The sequence below is a fragment of the Dama dama genome, chromosome 2 (assembly GCF_033118175.1).
Source record: "Dama dama isolate Ldn47 chromosome 2, ASM3311817v1, whole genome shotgun sequence".
Taxonomy (NCBI): domain Eukaryota; kingdom Metazoa; phylum Chordata; class Mammalia; order Artiodactyla; family Cervidae; genus Dama; species Dama dama.
The window spans coordinates 48,782,059-48,801,644 of NC_083682.1; the positions used below are offsets into that span (position 1 = coordinate 48,782,059).

General features: G+C 42.2%; 1 protein-coding gene across 1 annotated transcript in view; it reads left to right on the top strand.

Moving 5' to 3' along the window:
- HEPHL1 (hephaestin like 1) overlaps nucleotides 1-19,586 on the top strand; it is a 91,316-nt gene that overhangs the window by 10,553 nt on the left and 61,177 nt on the right. Inside the window, exon 2 of the mRNA XM_061158538.1 lies at nucleotides 10,003-10,247. Within this exon, the coding sequence (XP_061014521.1) occupies nucleotides 10,003-10,247 (245 nt within the window). The remainder of the gene's footprint in view (nucleotides 1-10,002; nucleotides 10,248-19,586) is intronic.

A 19,586-nucleotide genomic window follows, 5' to 3' on the forward strand; every position in this document is an offset into this window, starting at 1 on the left:
TGGGGCATAGGCTTGGATTACCGTGATAGAATGGCTTGCCTTGGAAACAAACAGAGATCATTCTGTCATTTTTGAGATTGCATCCAAGTACTGCATTTCGGACTCTTTTGTTGACTATGATGGCTACTCCATTTCTTCTAAGGGATTCCTGCCCACAGTAGTAGATATAATGGTCATCTGAGTTAAACTCACCCATTCCAGTCCATTTTAGTTCGCTGATTCCTAGAATGTTGATGTTTACTCTTGCCATCTCCTGTTTGACCACTTCCAATTTGCCTTGATTCATGGCCCTAACATTCCAGGTTCCTATGCAATATTGCTCTTTGCAGCATTGGACCTTGCTTCTATCACCAGTCCCATCCACCACTGGGTATGGCATCTGGTCCCATCACCTCATGGGAAATAGATGGGGAGACAGTGGAAACAGTGTCAGACTTTATTTTTTTGGGCTCCAAAATCACTGCAGATGGTGACTGCAGCCATGAAATTAAAAGACGCTTACTCCTTGGAAAGAAAGTTATGACCAACCTAGATAGCATATTAAAAAGCAGAGACATTACTTTGCCAACAAAGGTCCGTCTGGTCAAGGCTATGGTTTTTCCAGTGGTCATGTGTGGATGTGAGAGTTGGACTGTGAAGAAAGCTGAGCACCGAAAAATTGATGCTTTTGAACTGTGGTGTTGGAGAAGACTCTTGAGAGTCCCTTGGACTGCAAGGAGATCCAACCAGTCCATCCTGAAAGAGATCAGTCCTGGGTGTTCACTGGAAGGACTGATGCTGAAGCTGAAACTCCAATACTTTGGCCACATCATGTGAAAAGTTGACTCATTGGAAAAGCCCCTGATGCTTGGAGGGACTGGGGGCAGGAGGAGAGGGGGACAACAGAGGATGAGATGGCTGGATGGCATCACTGACTCGATGAGCATGAGTTTGAGTAAACTCCGGGAGTTTGTGATGGACAGGGAGGCCTGGCGTGCTGCGATTTATGGGGTCGCAAAGAGTCGGACATGACTGAGCGACTGAACTGGACTGAAGTGAGTCTGAAACTTCCCACCCCACTGGATTCCTTCACAGCAGGAAATAGACACCTCCCCACCTTGAGTCACAATGTTAGAATGTAGATTGGGGATGAATTTCAAGGTTGGTGATTACTCAGTTGCTCACAGTGGGATTATCCTGCGACTACACCGTAAATATAATATACAACCCTTCCACATGGGCATTCTAATGAGTGCACTCGAGCTAAACTGGAGGCTGCTTCCTATGGATGACTCCTTGAAGTCACCCACTTGCTTTGTTACTTGGGCCGAATTTGCATCTTCTAGAGCTCATGGGAGCTGGAGCTTCTGTCACAAATGCAAGATGTATTCTTAGGGGTGGTTTGCTGTAAAGACACTGAAAAGACTTTCTCTTATTTCCACCCCTCCTTTACTTTTTCCACTTTCGATAGATCCTATGGATTTAAATAGTTCCTATGGTTTCAAATAGCTACTGTGGATTTTATGCTAAGCACTATTGTTGTTCAGTTGCTCAGTTGTGTCAGACTCTTTGTGACTCCATGGACTAGCACACCAGGCTTCTTTGTCCTTCAGTGTCTCCTGGAGTTTGCTCAAACTCATGTTCATTGAGTTGATGCCCTCCAACCATTCCATCCTCTGCATTCCCTTCACTTCCTGCTCTCGGTCTTTCCCAGCATCAGGGTCTTTTCCATTGAGTTGGCTCTTCGCATCAGGTGGCCAAAGTATTGGAGCTTCAGCTTCATCATCAGTCCTTCCAATGAATATTCAGGGTAGATTTCCTTTAGAATCAACTGGTTCAATCTCCTTGCAGTCCAAGGGACTCTCAAGAGTCTTCTCCAGCACCACAGTTCAAAAGCATCAAATGTTTGACACCCAGCCTTCTTTATGGTCCTACTCTCACATCCATACATGACTACTGGAAAAGGCCATAGCTTTGACTATATGGACCTTGGAGTGACCACTGGCTGTTTAGGTTGTCAACTGAAAAAAATACAATCTAAAAAAAATGCAGTCTAAAAGTTGTTTATTCAGTGGGAATTGTTAGGACTTTAAACCCAGGATATAGCATCTCAAGTGATCCTGAGAGAACTGTTTCCAAGGAGGTGGGTGGGCAAGGAGTCAGACAATATAGAAGTTTGCAGTCAAGGGTCAGGCAATTTGAATATCAAAAGATTATTGTTAATTAAGAAAAACCAGATATCTCAAATTAAGGAATTTAGCACTCTTCTATGTATCAGAAGATGCAAGCGTCTGGGCTCACTGAAATCATTCTTTTCATTTGCGTCGCAGCTGTCTGGGACCAGCGACCTGCTCTGAATCCTTGACTCGCCGCTCACTGCAGGGAGGGGCAGACATGGCCACGCTGCTCCCCACCCCCCAGCCCCCTCCCCGTTCCCCCAGCTGCTCAGCCCTAACGGGGAGTGGGGGTTGGGGTGGGGTGGGGATGGCTAATGGCTGTGGACAGATCACACAGTTCTTCAGGGTCTCAGAAATTTACATTTGAAAGGCTGAAATCCCTGAGGGCTGTGACATCCTTGTTTACTGATACAGCAGGAAATACTCCATTTCACAAGGTGATAAGACTGACACCCACCCTGGAATAAGCAAAACAAGTTGATTTACAACTCACTGCTGAAATATGCAGTATATGCACTTCCCCTCCCTGTGATATCCTCACCTTCTGTCTGGGTGGCTCTGCAGACAGCTCACAGTGAGGAACTCTTGCTCAGCAGACATTTGCACGTGGGTATATGCACGTGTGCATGTATGCACACACTGCGAACGCGGAACAGAGAAGTGAGGAGGGGCAGAGGTGCGTCTCTCCCTGCAGAGCCTGCAAGCTCCTGCGAATAACTTCATTATAACTTTTTACCCATCAAGCTGAGCTTAGAGCGGACACCAGAAATTCTGAATCTAACCCTTGCTCAGGCGTTGGCTTACTTGGTGACCAGTATAAAGCCAGACAACCCCGCCTGCTCCGGGACCAGTTAGTGAGGATGACTCAGTTCTCCTCTGCTCTTCCTCTTCCTTCTCCTTCTGAGCAGCCTCCTCGATTAGGATTTATACTCATCTGCTAGTTAACAGAAGCCCCCCAAACACTGGCTTAAGTCTATTTATTTATTTACACAAAGGAGGTCCAGAGGTTGGCAATCTTTAGGGTCCCAGGTTCTTTTGGATTTCCAATTGACCGTCCCTAGGGTGTGACCTTCTTCTTCAGTCTCTCAGAAAGGCTGCCAAAGATCCAGTGATCACGTCTTCATTTTAGGCATGGATAATGGGAAGTCAGAGAACAGAAAGGGTCTCTACCAGCTGAGTTCAGAGATGCACCAAGGAGTGATATGTGTTCACATCTTTTTGGCTAGAACTATGTCACATGACCATCCAAGCTGCAAGTGAGGCTGGGAAACACAAGAGCCTCTATAATAGAGCCCCACTGTCAGGCATCCAGACTTTTGATCCCATTCCCTTGCACAGGGAAATGTAGGCTTTGGCCCTATGGACCAGCAGAGGTGAATGTTTGCAGCTGGGCAGACACATGTATGCTCAGTGGAGGAGGAAGACCAAGTGTGCACAGATCCAAGTGTTCCCAAGACCTCAGTCCTGAGACTGACAGAGTGGACTTAGACTTGTCAGTCCAGAGGCTGAGCAGGTGCTGTGCTCCCGGGTCAGGATGCCAAGTCTTCCCTGTGGGGAAGGAGAGCTCATCCTCACAGCATGCTTCGTAGTGCCAGCTGGGTTTTCAGAGGTAGAAGTCACATAGGAGGAACGTTTGACCCCTCAGTAGCCAAATAGGCTGCACTCTCTTGTTTAAATAAAATGTGGGCTTGTTTTTATTATGAAAGTAAGTACAGTGGTACTGAGTAAAACATTCCCACAGTAGGGAAGAGGGTGAGTAAAAGTAAACTCTAAAATTTTTTGTTGGAGTATAGTAGCTTTTCAATGTTGTGTTAGTTTTCGCTGTACGGCAAAGTAAATCAGCTATATGTATATATATATATCCCCCTTTTTTACCTTTTCTTCCCTTTAGGTCACCATAGAGGATTGAGTAGAGTTCCCTGTTCTATAGAGTAGGTTCTCATTAGTTACCTATTTTATACATAGTAATGTAAATATGTCAATCCCAATTTCCCAAGTCATCCCACCATCCCGTTCCCTCCTTGATGTGTGCCGGGCCAGCTGGAAGATTTCAGCGAGCAACACTACGCGTTCCTTTAGGCTAAGAAAAAAGGAGACAGAACAGATGGGGTCGAGAGGATCACTGCAGTCAACGATGATTCTTTATTTCTCAGGGTTACATATATACTAAACCAAGAAGAGAGGCATCACAAAGAAAATTCTTCCCCATGTACATCATCTTTAAGATAACAATAACCAGAGCTCTCTCATGGCGCCAAAGGCATCCTACTTATCTTAAGGGCAGTCGTGCAAAGCCATCTATCTGCACCTTGTGTACATTCAAGGCTCACTAATGGTCTGTTAGGAGTTAACTTGGATAGTAAATTTCAGAGGGGTGGCGGGACAGAGAGCTATGTCTGCGAACAGACCCTTGATGATCAATCAAGGCAGCTCCCAGAGTCAGCTTTTTCAAGCCGCTCCCCGCAGATGTGCCTATTTTGCTCTCTACTTCTGCATCTGTATTTCTGCTTTGCAAATAGGTTCATTGTACAATTTTTCTAGATTCCACATATGTGTGTTAATATACAATATTTGTTTTTCTCTTTCTGATTTGCTTCACTCTGTATGACAGTCTCTAGTTCCATTCACATCTCTGCAGATGGCTCAGTTTCATTCATTTTCAAGGTTTAGTAATATTTCACTGTATGTATGAGTCACATCTTAATTTTAAAAAGTAGCATGGAGAAATAAAAGGAAATACATAGAATTAAATGTAAAAAAGTAAACTTCTCTTCCCTTCTTGCTCCTGTCTGTGGCCTCAGTCCCAAGTCCCAGAGGCTACACTTTATGATTTCCCTGGCCACTTTTCAAATGTTTTCTTTGCATGTGTGTTTATATACACTGTTTTAAAAATACACAAATGGCATACTTTACACACTTTACATGCTAAAATTTGCTTTTACCATTTAGTATTTGATAACCACACCATCCTGCTACCTGTAGAAATATATAATTCTCTTGTATGGCTAAGTGGTATGTGGGGGTATATACTCGGTCGCTAAATCATATCTGACTCTTTACGACCCCTTGGACTGCAGCCTGCTAGGCTCCTCTTCCATGGGATTTCCCAGGCAAGAATGCTAGAGTGGGTTGCAGTTTCTTCCTCCAGGGAATCTTCCTGACCCAGGGATCGAGCCTGTGTCTCCTGCATTGCAGGCTGATTCTTTACCACTGAGCCACCTGGGAAACCAAGTGGTATGACTGTGCCATAATTTACCTAGTCAGCAGCTGAAAAAATTTCGATATGTCAAGGCTTTTGATACGAAAATCATTGTTATAATTCTCCAGTCCTTTTGTCAGGATTCCTGTCTCATTGGCTCCATTATCTGGATTGGAAGCTAAAGCTGGCATCTGGGCAAGAGAGAGCTTTGCTCCCTCTGGGAGGACTGGCCCTATGATTTCTGGAGTGCTGGCCTTTCTCAGGTTGGGCTCACCTCTGGCTCTTCTTTGGGGTTCCTGAACCCATGGCTTCCTCCTTTGTCATAGGAACCTCCCCCCATACTGACTCTACAACAAAGGCAGGGCAGGTTGGCACACGTGGGTGCCTGGACAGGCTAGTAATCTGGTGCTCTGGGCAGATAAACAATATGGGGCTCTTTCAACTGATATTTGCTAAAACATTTGTTCAACTCTTATTTGAAGGAAAGGCTGAGTGCTGAAGTGTGGTGCACATAGATCTCTGGTTCCATCATCCTGAAAAGTCTGCAGGGTGGGCGAAACTGCTATTCACACTAGAGATTGCTCGGATCTTTGTCAAAGCGACTTCTTGGGAGCTTGTATTTGAGTCACTTATGTCTGATCATTTGTTGATCTCTTCAAGGAAATGAACATGAAGCCTTGAAGATACCTGTTATTTAACCTTTTGGCCTATAGTGTTTCAGTTCAGTTCAGTGCAATCACTCAGTCGTGTCTGACTCTTTGCAACCCCATGGACTGCAGCACACCAGGCCTCCCTGTCCATCACCAATTCCCAGAGCTTGCTCAAACTCACATCCATTCTGTCGGTGATGCCATCCAACCATTTCCTCCTATGTCGTCCCCTTCTCCTCCTGCATTCAATCTTTCCCAGCCTCAGGGTCTTTTCAAATGAGTCAGCTCTTTGCATCAGGTGGCCAAAGTATTGGAGTTTCAGCTTCAGCATCAGTCCTTCCAATGAATATTTAGGACTTATTTCTTTTAGGATGGACTGGTTGGATCTTCTTGCAGTCTGAGGGACTCTCAAGAGTCTTCTCCAATACCACAGTTCAAAAGCATCAATTCTTCGGCGATCAGCTTTCTTTATGGTGCAACTCTCACATCCATACATGACTACTGGAAAAGTAGTGTTTAATGAAGTGCTAATCTTAATGAGGTTAACAGATATCCATTAGCTAATACAGAGACTATCAGACCTGCTATGGATCCATCTACCAAGAAATTCTAGGGAGATTCCTGATAGTCCAATATTTAGGACTTGGCCCTTTTACTGTTTTGGCCTGGGCTCAATCCCTGTTTGGAGAACTAAAATCCTGAAAGTCTCACAGTGTGCAGCCAAAAAAAAAAAAAAAAATTTATCCGCTCGAATAGGACCCAGAAAGAGGGAAGAAGAGAGGAGGAGAATTTGGGAAAGATGATGTAGAAGTAAAGAGAGACAGTGAATCTTCTCCAGTTGGCTAAAGAAAGAACCAGATCTGACAAGGCAAGCAGATGCCACATTCAGGCCACTGGGAGAGGGGGTCTGAGCCAAGCTGTGGTCAGATACCAAGGAATAAAATTCTGCAAATCAAGCATGAAGGTAAATAGTCTCTGTCAGCCAGGCAGGCTTGGTATTCAGAGGTAGAAGCTCAGGAAGTTTGCTCAAGTGAGCAGACGCAGGTGGGTGAAATCAGATGAAGAAAAGTTAGATATGGGAAAATTGTCTTCCTGAAACAAAGATATATGGTCAGATTTCCCTGCTCAAGAATCTTCAGTGACTATTAATTAGGGATATAATTATATCCTGGGCTTCCCAGGTGGCGCTACTGGTAAAGGACCCGCCTTCTGATGTAGGATACCCAGGTTTGATCCCTGGGTTGGGAAGATCCCCTGGAGGAGGAAACAGCTACCCACTCCAGTATTCTAGCCTGGAGAACCCCATGGACAAAGGAGCACGATGGTCTACAGTCCATGGGGCCGAGACAAGTCGGACACGAATAAAAGAGAATAGAAGGTACAGTAAATGAGAAAGAGAAAAGCGAAGAGATATATCATGATGAAAGCAAGTAAGAGTTGATTAGAGAGAAGAAGAAAATAGCAAAATTTAAGAGACGAGAGGAATGTACAAGTCCCCAGCAGATTCTCTCCTTGGGTTGGCCATATGGTTGCCAAAAGCTCTAGACTCACATTCCCAGTTCTGAGTACACAAAATGCTATCCTTCACAAGTTCCTAGATTCCCTCGGATATAACCAACCAGCCATGTCCCTGAACTAATCACTGTGGTCGAGGGTGGGTTGGTTGGTGGGAATTGTCCAGACCTAGATTAGAGCCATCCCTCTACCAAGGACGGTGTGCTCCACCAATGACATGGGGCTTGATGTGCTGATCGGTTAGGTTGAGTCACTTTCTCCATTGCTGGAGGTGGATGTGAAGCCCCACCCATGCATATAGAATGAGAATGGGGAAGGCTTGCTCTTAGAACAAAGAATGTGGTGTGGGTGCTAAGTTGGCAAAATGTCTGCCATATCAGCCCTTTCCATCTTCTTTCTTGGGTAACTTGTCTCTGCTCTTTGAGACCATATTTAGGCATTACTTCATCTAGGAAACTTCTCCTGATACATTTTATGCCCCAGATTAGACACCTATGTTCTCATAATGTTACTGAACCAAACATGGATCCACTTACCCAATGCGTAGTAAAGCATATCTACTGATACCAGGCTCTGGTGAAGGAGAGTACAGCATTTGTTGCAAGGCGCTCAACGTGGGGCCAAGCAAAGACAACAGGCGGCTCACAAATTCCCCAGTGGTTTTCAGAGAGGGTTTTTTAAAGTGAGATCGAGGGGTGTGTGATCAGTTCACGTACATCCTTCTGACTGACTGGTGGTGAGGTAATGGTGGTGTTTGGGAGTCAACACCATCAACCTTCTGTTTCCTACTCATCTGGGGTTGACATGTTGGTGGTCAGCAAGTAGTTAACTTCCTCTTGGTGCAGGTTTTAGTATCTGCAAAACAAGTCAAGGATATGACACAGAATATTGTCTGTAGCTCTTGAGGAGGAACTAAAGGTCCTTGACTTTGTTTTATAGCTAAACTATTATTTTGTCTTACTTGTCTTTGTTTCTGCATTTTCTCACTTCTCTGGTTAAACTTGCTCTTTGGATCTTCGGGAATACCTAGGAGACTAAAACTTTTCTACAAACAAGAGGCAGGGGACACCAGGGATCTGTCACTGGGAAGGCCCCACAGGGTCCTGCTTGGTTTCAATAACTCTTCCTTCTAGAATGAGAGCTCCTTCAAGTCTTTGCCTTTTTCTCTGTATCCCCAGAACCGAGCACAGGGCTTGAGATACTTAGTTTGTTGAGTGACTGAGAGGGAATGCATGCACACAGGCAGGAGTGTGTGCCACAGTGGGACTTGCCTCTCATCACCTGATTAGACACAGCTACACAGGGATGGCTGCACCCAGTACTTGTGGGATTGGAGTCCCACACTAAGCACATAGGCTGAGAGTGGGGAAGGGGGTTCCACCTCCCAGAAGAAGATGGTATGGCCACCTCCAGGGTAGAGTCACCAGCACTGCTATTGTCTCAGGCTCCCAGACTCTGGGACTGAGTGTCCCTTTTACCCTGGGGTTCCAGGAGGGCATCTGGTCACTTCACATCCTAGAATCTTATTTGTTTCACATCCATCTCTTTTCTATTGCATCACACCCTCCTGGTCTCCAAACAGCCTCCCTGCCCCCCATCTTTGCTATTCTCTTTGCCTGACTCCTTTAAAACTTGCACACCACTGCAATAATACATATTGCACCATCCTTAAATACTGATTATCATGTCACCCATTTTATGAAAAACCTCAGTGAGTCTTCAGAGCTTCCAGGATCAATTCTAAATTCTTCAACCTATGATAACCATATGATAAAGTTCATTACCAGTCTTTCCCCAGATTTTGCATGCAGCCATACTTCTCACTCCTCACCATCCACCCCTGAGCCCCAGCTTATAAACCACTCTCCCCCATATCACCCATACTTCTTCCTCCTTGTTGCTCAAGCTCCACCCCTGCTTAGTATCCTCAACTTTTCCATTTTGTTACCCAATCTTACTTCTCCTTAATCTCTGAATTTTTCATGAGGTGTTTCTGACCTCTTTGATCCACGGCAATCTTTTCCTTCTGTGAATAAATATACCCCTAGAAAAATGGAGCCTATATCCATTGCATCAACCAGTCAGTTGGCACTTAATCATAAATTGCTCTGTGCACTTAATTTTTTTCAATATTGGATCATAAACTTTTACTTAGAATGCAGTAAGTGCATAGGAAGTATTAAATGAAAAAGTGAATGGGAATGTATTGAATGAAAAGGGGCAAATGGACAGCAAATATATCATTGGTTCTGTTTTAGTTTGGTTGTGAATACTATTTGTGCCTTTCAGTTTGTCACTTAACTCTTAGCCTCCATTTCCTCTCTAATAAATTGAGGATAATCTTACCAACTCTACAAAGCTTGCAGTGTTATGGTGAACACCAAATGAGAAATCATACTTGTAAGCACTTGATGGACTATTAAGGTAAGCTATTAGGATTTCTCTTTTAGCTTTAATTATAAAATATTTTCCTTACTTTCAGGCTTGCAACCTTATATCTGGAAAGAGGGCCCAACAGGATAGGAAGTCTTTACAAAAAGGCTGTTTACAGACACTACACAGATGAGACCTATTCCAAGGAGATCCCCAAGCCTCCCTGGCTTGGATTTTTGGGCCCCATCTTGAAGGCTGAAGTGGGTGATGTGATCGTCATCCATTTAAAGAACTTTGCATCCCGCCCTTACTCTTTGCATCCACATGGCGTTTTCTACAACAAGGACTCAGAAGGTAAATATCAATCTTATATTATAGGTGTCTTGTCTCTCCTTCCTAAGTAAGGCAATTGTCAGCTACAGTGAGCAGGATACTAAAAGCACAGTGGTAACACATGTTCTTTTAACTTCTCCCTGCCTCCTCCTCACCCCACCTGCCTCTGTCCCCACCTTCTCTTCCTCTTCTTCCCTTTTCTTTCCCTTATTTCCTCCCTCCCTCCTTTCTTCCTCTATGTGGCTACACAGGAAGTACTGAGGTCCCTTGGCACGTGCTCCAGCACAGCCCCGAGGCACACTAACCTTCCTTGTCAATCAGTCATGACCGGGTCCCACGTTAGATAAAGACCAGCGTGCACGATGAATTCCCATATCCTGTGACCAGTAACAGCCTCGGCTGTGGAAAGAGTGTCTCAGCGCCCGTGGACCTCAACTTCCCTGCTTAAAGCTACTGTCTGTGGTGCTTCCTTTCTGAAGCTGCCCTGTCTTCTGGTTTGCACTTCAAGAGTTTCAACAGTGCAGTTCCCTGAGTCCTCCATAAAGTTTTTAAAAAAATTATAAGCAGCACTCTTGGACTTTTGAGATGGGAAACATTTCTCAATCTTCAGCAATATTTTTCTAACCTCTCATTGCATTCTTGCTTGTGATCAGGTGGAACGGATTAAATGGTACTAAACCTGCTACAGCCTGACTCTGAGGAATGTGCCAGGAACAGTAATATTACCTTGGATGCAGTTCACTTTATCGTAAAGGAAGCTTCTGGATTGTGGTGAATGTCTTAAGGCAGCCAGACTAGCTTGGCAGTTGCCATGACCAGGTCTGTCTAAGTAGCCAGAGGAGGCACCACTGATGATGGACAGGAGATGGGGAGTGTCCTTTGCTCTTGGCCATTTTCCTCCACCTAAAGTGCAGCAAAGCTCTTGGTCACAGATTTGGTTAGTTCTGAATAGTTGAAAGTGAGCACAAAAAATTCTTTACCTTCCTGAACCTTCCACTGGGTGCCCACCAGATGCCAGAGACTGACTCTAGGTATTGGGAAAAAGATAAATGAATCATAGGCTATAGTAGAAAATCAATGACTATAACTCTAAAGGTTTATTTCAGGGTTCTCAATACTGTTCTACTGATTCTATATGCTTATCCTTTCACCAACGTTGTGTTATCTTGATTACTATGAATTTATAGTAAGTTTTGAAATTGGGAAGTATAAAATCTCCAACTTTGCTTTTTAAAAAAAGACTTTTAAGCTTTTCTAGGTTCTTTGCATTTCCATATCAATAAATATCAGATCAGCTTGTTAATTTTTACAAAAAAATGTTAATTGGATGTGATGAGGATTGCGTTGAGTTTATTAATCAATTGGGGAAAAACTGTTGTCTGCACTGAAAGATGAATTATCATCTTGAAAATATTGACTCTTCCAGTCTGAGCGTGGAATTTAGATCATAAATGTCTCTAAACAATGTCTTAGATTTTAGTGCACAAGATTTGCATTCTTTTGTTAAATTTATTCAGAAGTATTTTATTCTTTCTGATACTATTGTATATGGAATAGTTTTATTAATTTCATTTTTGATTGTTGCTAGTGTGAATAAATACAATTGGTTTTTATATGTTTATCTTGAATCCTATTATCTTGTTAAACTTGTTTTTTAATAGATGCTTAAAGGGTTCCTTGGAATTTTCTGAATACTGAATCATGCCACTATGAATAAACAGAGTTTTATTTCTTCCTTACCAATTGGTAAACCTTTGATTTTTCTTTTGCCTTATTGCACTGGCTAGAACCTTCAGGACAATATTTAATAATAGTGGTGAGAGCAGACATTCTTGCCTTGTTCTCAATCTTAGGAAGAAAGCATGTTGTCTCCCTCCCATTATTCAAGACACTAGCCATGGAGTTTTCCTAGATATACTTATCAGGTTAAGGAAGTTCCCATCTATTCCTAGACTGTTAAGAGTTTTTAACTTGATAAGTACTAGATTTTGTTTGTTTTCTGCCTCTATTGAGATGAGGGTGTAGCTTTTGTCCTTTATTTTATTAATATGTTTTATTACCTTAGTTCATTTTTGAATGTTAAACCAACTTTACAGTCATAGGATAAATTCCATTTGGACATCGTGTGTAATTCTCTTTATATGTTGCTGGGGTCTGTTTGCTAGTATTTTGTTAGAATTTTTTGGTGTCCACCTATGAGGAATACTGGTCTATAGTTTTCCTTTCTTGTGATGCTTTTAATCTGATTTTGGTATCAAGATACTGTTTGCCTCACAGGGTGAATTTGGAACTATTCCTTTCTCTATTCCCTGAAAGATTCTGTAATGGACTGGCGTCATTTTTTCTCAGTATTTCATAGAATTTATAAGTGAAAAACATCTGAGCCTGGGTTTTCTTTGAAGGAAGAATCTTAATTGTGAAACAGTTTCTTTTTGTATTAGGTCTATTCCAATTCTTTATTTTTTCTTAAGTCAGTTTTAGTAATTTGTTTCTCTCTAGAAATTTGTCAATTTTATCTAAGTTGTCTAATATTTTGGTGTAAAATTATTTGTAATAGTCCCTTTATAGTCTTTTTAATTTCTGTAAGTAAGAGTGATGCCCTATTTTTCATTCCTGGTTTTGGTAACTGGGGCCCTCTCTTCTTGGCAGTCTATATAAAGTTTTCTCAATTTTGTTGATCTTTTTTCAAGGAAGTAACTAACTTCTGGATTCATCTATTTTACAGTTTTCTATTTCCTCCTTCACTGATTTCTGCTCCAAAATTTATGTGTGTGTGTTAGTTGCTCAGACATGTCGGACTCTTTGGCTGTAGCCCACCAAGCTCCTCTGTCCATGGAATTCTCCAGGGAAGACCATGGAGTGGACAGCCATTCCCATCTGTAGACCATTTTCAGTGCTGTGTGGTTTTCATCTGGTGCTTCCCAGGTGGCACTACTGGTAAAGAACCCGCCTGCCAGTGCAGGTGACAGTGGAGACTCGGGTTCAATCCCCGGGTTGGGAAGATCCCCGGGAGGAGGGCATCGCAATGCACTCCAGTATTCCTGCCTGGAGAATCCCATGGACAGGACAGCCTGGCAGGCAACAGTCCACAGAGTCTCAAAGAGTTGAACTGAAGCGATTTAGAATGCACGCACAGAGTTTTCCTCTACATCAGGGATTGGCAACCTGTGGTCCACGGGACATGTTGTTGTATAGCCCATGAGTTAAAAATGCTTTATATATATATATGAAGTTGTGGAAAAAACTGATTTTGAGACAGAAACCTGCAAAGCCTAAAATATTTATACTCAGACTCTTCACAGGAAATGTTTTCTGAACCTAACTGTATGTGAATATACTATCATTTACTTTTCTGTTACATTCTTGATAGATATTTGAGTGGTCTGCTGTGTTTTGACTCCTGAGAAATGCTGCTGTGAACATTCTTATACATGTTTTCTGCTCCAGTTGCATATGTTTCTCTAAGAAACATATCTAAGAGTGAAAATATACATACATACATTCAAATTTAGTATATAACTCTAGTTTTCCAAAGTGGTTGTACCAATTATATTCCTAACTGCAATGTATGAAAATTCCAGTTGCTGTACATTCCCAACAACACTGAATAATACCAACTTTAGAAAGTTTTTCCTATTTGGTAGGTCCATAGTGATATATCATTGTCATTGTAATCTAGGGTTTCCCTGTAATGAAATTTATTAAATTTATTAAATTAAGTATTGTTTTTCTAAATACTGATCCCATACCAATACCTTTACTATTATCCTGTGGGATGTTCTGTTTTTTGGTCACTTAGTTGAAGGAGTACTTTATTTTGAATACGAATCTTTTCATCAGTTATGTATGTTGTGAATACGTGACTTGATTTTTCATTCTTTTAAGGTATCTTTTAATGAGCAGAACTTCTTAACTTTCTTTTTTTGTTTTCTTTTAAAAATTAATTTATTTATTATAATTGGAGGCTAATTACTTTACAATACTGCAGTGGTTTTTGCCGCGGCTGATACATGAATCAGCCGTGGGTGTACGTGTGCCCCCATCCTGAACCCCCCTTCCACCTCCCTCTGCATCCCATCCCTCAGGGTGGTCCCAGTGCACCGGCTTTGAGTGCCCTGCTTTCATGCATCAAACTTGGACTGGTAATCTATTTCACATATGATAATATACATGTTTCAATGCTGTTCTCTCAAATCATCCCACCCTCACATTCTCCCACAGAGTCCAAAAGTCTTCTTCATATCTTGTCTCTTTTGCTGTCTCACATATAGGGTCATCATTACCATCTTTCTAAATTCCATATATATGCGTTAATATACTGTATTGGTGTTTTTCTTTCTGACTTACTTCACTTTGTATAATAAGCTCCAGTTTCATCCACCTCATTAGAACTGACTCAAATGCATTCTTTTTAATAGCTGAGTAATATTCCATTGTGTATATGTACCACAGCTTTCTCATCCATTCGTCTGCTGATGGACATCTAGGTTGCTTCCATGTCCTGGCTATTGTAAACAGTGCTGTGATGAATATTGGGGTGCACGCGTCTCTTTCAATTCTGGTTTCCTCAGTGTGTATGCCCAGTAGGGGAATTGCTGGGTCATATGGCAGTTCTATTTCCAGTTTTTTAAGGAATCTCCACTCTGTTCTCCATAGTGGCTGTACTAGTTTGCATTCCCACCAACAGTGTAAGAGGGTTCCCTTTTATCCACACCCTCTCCAGCATTTATTGTTTGTAGACTTTTGGATAGCAGCCATTCTGACCAGTGTGAGATGGTACCTCATTGTGGTTTTGATTTGCATTTCTCTGATAATGAGTGATGTTGAGCATCTTTTCATGTGTGTGTTATCCATCTGTGTGTCTTCTTTGGAGAAATGTCTGTTTAGTTCCTTGGCCCATTTTTTGATTGGGTCATTTATTTTTCTGGAATTGAGCTGCAGGAGTTGCTTGTATATTTTTGAGATTAATCCTTTGTCTGTTGCTTCATTTGCTATTATTTTCTCCCAATCTGAGGGCTGTCTTTTCACCTTGCTTATGTTTCCTTCATTGTGCAAAAGCTTTTAAGTGTAATTGTGGTCAAAATTTATCAGTGCTTTCTTTAACAATTAGTACATTTTATAATTATTTTAAAAAGCTTCCTACTCTAAAACCATAAAGATATTCTCCTGTTTTACCTTCTTAAAGCTTTGCAGTTTTGCCTTTTACCTTAAGGACTCGAATACACCTGGAATTGACTCCTATTTAACCTGTTGTTGCTGTTGTTCGGTCACTAAGTAGTGTCTGACTCTCATGACCCCATGAACGGCAGCATGTCAGGATTCCCTGTCCTTCACTATCTCCTGGAGTTTGCTCAAACTCATGTCCATTGAGTCAGTGATGCCATTCAACCAGCTCATCCTCCATCGCCCCCTTCTCCTCCTGCCTTCAGTCTTTCCCAGCATCAGGATCTTTTCCAATGAGTCAGCTCTTCACATCAGGTGGACAAACTATTGGAGCTTCAGCTTTAGCATCTGTCCTTCCAGTGAATATTCAGGGTTGATTTCCTTTAGGATGGACTGGTTTGATGTCCTTGTAGTCCAAGGGACTCTCAATAATCTTCTCCAGCACCACAGTTTGAAAGCATCAATTCCTCAATGCTCATCCTTCTTTATGGTCCAACTCTCACCTCTGTACATGACTACTGAAAAAGAACAACAGCTTTGACTAGATGGACCTTTGTAGGAAAAATGATGACTCTGCTTTTTAATACTCTGTCCAGGCTTGTCATTGTTTTTCTTTCAAGGAGCCAGTGTCTTTTAATTTCATGGCTGCAGTCACTGTCTGCAGTGATTTTGGAGCCCAAGAAAAGAAAATCTGCCACTATTTCCATTTTTTCCCATCTATTTGCCATAAAATGATGAGCACAAATGCCATGACCTTAGTTTTTTGAAAGTTGAGTTTTAAGCCAAGTTTTTCCCTTTTGTCTTTCACCTTCATTAGAGGTTCTTTAGTTCCTCTTCGTTTTCTGCCTTTAGAGTGGTGTCATCTGCATATCTGAGGTTGTTGATACTTCTCCTGGCAATCTTGATTCCAGCTTGTGCTTCATCCAGCCCAGCCTTTCACATGATGTTCTCTGCATAAATACACAAGGTGACAATATACAGCCTCGATGTACTACTCCTTTCCCCATTTTGAATCAGTCCATTGTTCCATGTAACGTTATAACTGTTGCTTCTTGACATGCACACAGGTTTCTCAGGAGACAGGTAAGGTGGTTCGATAATACTTTAAGAATTTCCTGCAGTTTGTTGTGATTCCCACAGTCAAGTCAAAGGCTTTCATGTAGTCAGTGAAGCAGAAGTAGATGTTTTTCTGGAATTCCCTTGCTTTCTCTATGATTTAATTTTTGTTGGTAATTTGACCTCTGGTTCCTCTGCCTTTTCTAAGCCCAGCTTGTACATCTGGAAGCTCTCAGTTCACATACTGCTAAAGCCTAGCTTGAAGGATTTTGAGCATAATCTTACTAGCATGTGAAATGAGCACGATTGTCTGTTACTTTGAATATTCTTTGGCATTGCTCTTCTTTGGGGTTAGAATGAAAACCAGTCTTTTCCAGTCTTGTGGCCACTGCTGAGATTTCAAATTTGCTGGCGTATTGAGTACAGCCCTTTAATTAACAGCATCATCTTTTAGGATTTTTAAATAGCTCAGTTAAAATTCCATAAGCTCTACTGAAGCTTCATTTGCAGTAATGCTTCCTGAAGCCTGCTTGACTTCATATTCCAAGATGTCTGGCTTGAGGTGACCACACCATTGTGGTTATCTAAGATGTCCTTTTCATTATAGGGGACTGGAATGCAAAAGTAGGAAGTCAAGAAACACCTGGAGTAACAGGAAAATTTGGCCTTGGAGTACGGAATGAAGCAGGGCAATGGCTACTAGAGTTTTGCCAAGAGAACACACTGGTCTTAGCAAACACCCTCTTCCAAGAACACAAGAGAAGACTACACATGGATATCACCAGGTGGTCAACACCGAAATCAGATTGATTATATTCTTAACAGCCAAAGATGGAGAAGCTCCATACAGTCAGCAAAAACAAGACTGGGAGCTGACTGTGGCTCAGATCATGAACTCCTTATTGCCAAATTCAGGCTTGTATTGAAGACAGTAGGGAAAACCACTAGACCATTCAGGTATGACCTAAATCAAATCCCTTATGATTGATTATACAGTGGAAGTGAGAAATAGATTTAAGGGACTAGATCTGATAGACAGAGAGCCTGATGAACTATGGACAGAGGTTCGTGACATTGTACAGGAGACAGGGATCAAGACCATCCCCATGGAAAAGAAATGCAAAAAGGCAAAATGGCTGTGTGAGGAGGCCTTACAAATAGCTGTGAAAAGAAGAGAAGCAAGAAGCAAAGGAAAAAAGGAAAGATATTCCCATTTGAATGCAGAGTTCCAAAGAATAGCCAGGAGAGATAAGAAAGCCTTCCTCAGTGATCCATGCAAAGAAATAGAGGAAAACAACAGAATGGGAAAGACTAGAGATCTCTTCAAGAAAATGAGAGATACCAAGGGAACACTTCATGCAAAGATGGGCTCAATAAAGGACAGACATGGTACGGACCTAACAGAAGCAGAAGATATTAAGAAGAGGTGGCAAAAATACACAGAAGAACTGTACAAAAAAGATCTTCACGACCCAGATAATCGCAATGGTGTGATCACTGACCTAGAGCCAGACATCCTGGAATGTGAAGTCAAGTGGGCCTTAGAAAGCATCACTATGAAGAAAGCTAGTGGATGTGATGGAATTCCAGTTAAGCTATTTCAAGTCCTGAAGGATGATCCTGTGAAAGTGCTGCACTCAATATGCCAGCAAATTAGGAAAACTCAGCAGTGGCCACAGGACTGGAAAAGTGTCCGTTTTCATTCCAATCCTTAAGAAACGCAATCCCAAAGAATGCTCAAACTATCGCACAGCTGCACTCATCTCACACGCTAGTAAAGTAATGCTCAAAATTCTCCAAGCCAGGCCTCAGCAATACGTGAACCGAGAACTTCCAGATGTTCAAGCTGGTTTTAGAAAAGGCAGACGAACCAGAGTTCAAATTGCCAATACCCACTGGATCATCGAAAAAGCAAAAGAGTTCCAGAAAAACATCTATTTCTGCTTTATTGACTATGCCAAAGCCTTCGACTCTGTGGATCACAATAAACTGTGGAAAATTCTGAAGGAGATGGGAATACCAGACCATCTGACCTGCCTCTTGAGAAACCTGTATGCAAGTCAGGAAGGAACACTTAGAACTGGACATGGAACAACAGACTGGTTCCAAATAGGAAAAGGAGTACATCAAGGCTGTATATTGTCACCCTGCTTATTTAACTTATATGCAGAGTACATCATGAGAAACGCTGGGCTGGAAGAAGCACAAGCTGGAATTAAGATTGCTGAGAGAAATATCAATAACCTCAAATATGTGGATGACACCACCCTTATGGCAGAAACTGAAGAGGAACTAAAAAGCCTTTTGATGAAAGTCAAAGAGGAGAGTGAAAAAGTTGGCTTAAAGCTCAATATTCAGAAAACTAAGATCATGGCATCTGGTTCCATCACTTCATGGGAAATAGATGGGGAGACAGTGGAAGTCTGAAACAGTGTCAGACTTTATATTTTTGGGCTCCAAAATCACTGCAGATGGTGATTGCAGCCATGAAATTAAAAGATACTTACTCCTTGGAAGGAAAGTTATGACCAACCTAGATAGCATATTAAAAAGCAGAGACATTACTTTGCCAACAAAGGTCCGTCTGGTCAAGGCTATGGTTTTTCCAGTGGTCAAGTATGGATGTGAGAGTTGGACTGTGAAGAAAGCTGAGCACTGAAGAATTGATGCTTTTGAACCGTGGTGTTGGGGAAGACTCTTGAGAGTCCCTTGGACTGCAAGGAGATCCAACCAGTCCATCCTAAAGGAGATCAGTCCTGGGTGTTCATTGGAAGGACTGATGCTGAAGCTGAAACTCCAATACTCTGGCCACCTCATGTGAAGAGTTGACTCTTTGGAAAAGCCCTTGATGCTTGGAGGGATTGGGGGCAGGAGGAGAAGGGGACGACAGAGGATGAGATGGCTGGATGGCATCACCGACTTGATGGGCATGAGTTTGAGTAAACTCTGGGAGTTTGTGATGGACAGGGAGGCCTGACATGCTGCAATTCATGGGGTCGCAGAGAGTCAGACACGACTGAGCGACTGAACTGAACTGAACTGAAGTCGTTAAAATCTTTTGGGTATAGTTCTTCTGTGTATTCTTGTATACCTTTTCTTAATCTTTTGTTAAAACTTTATTAAATATCTGACTCTGTGTAG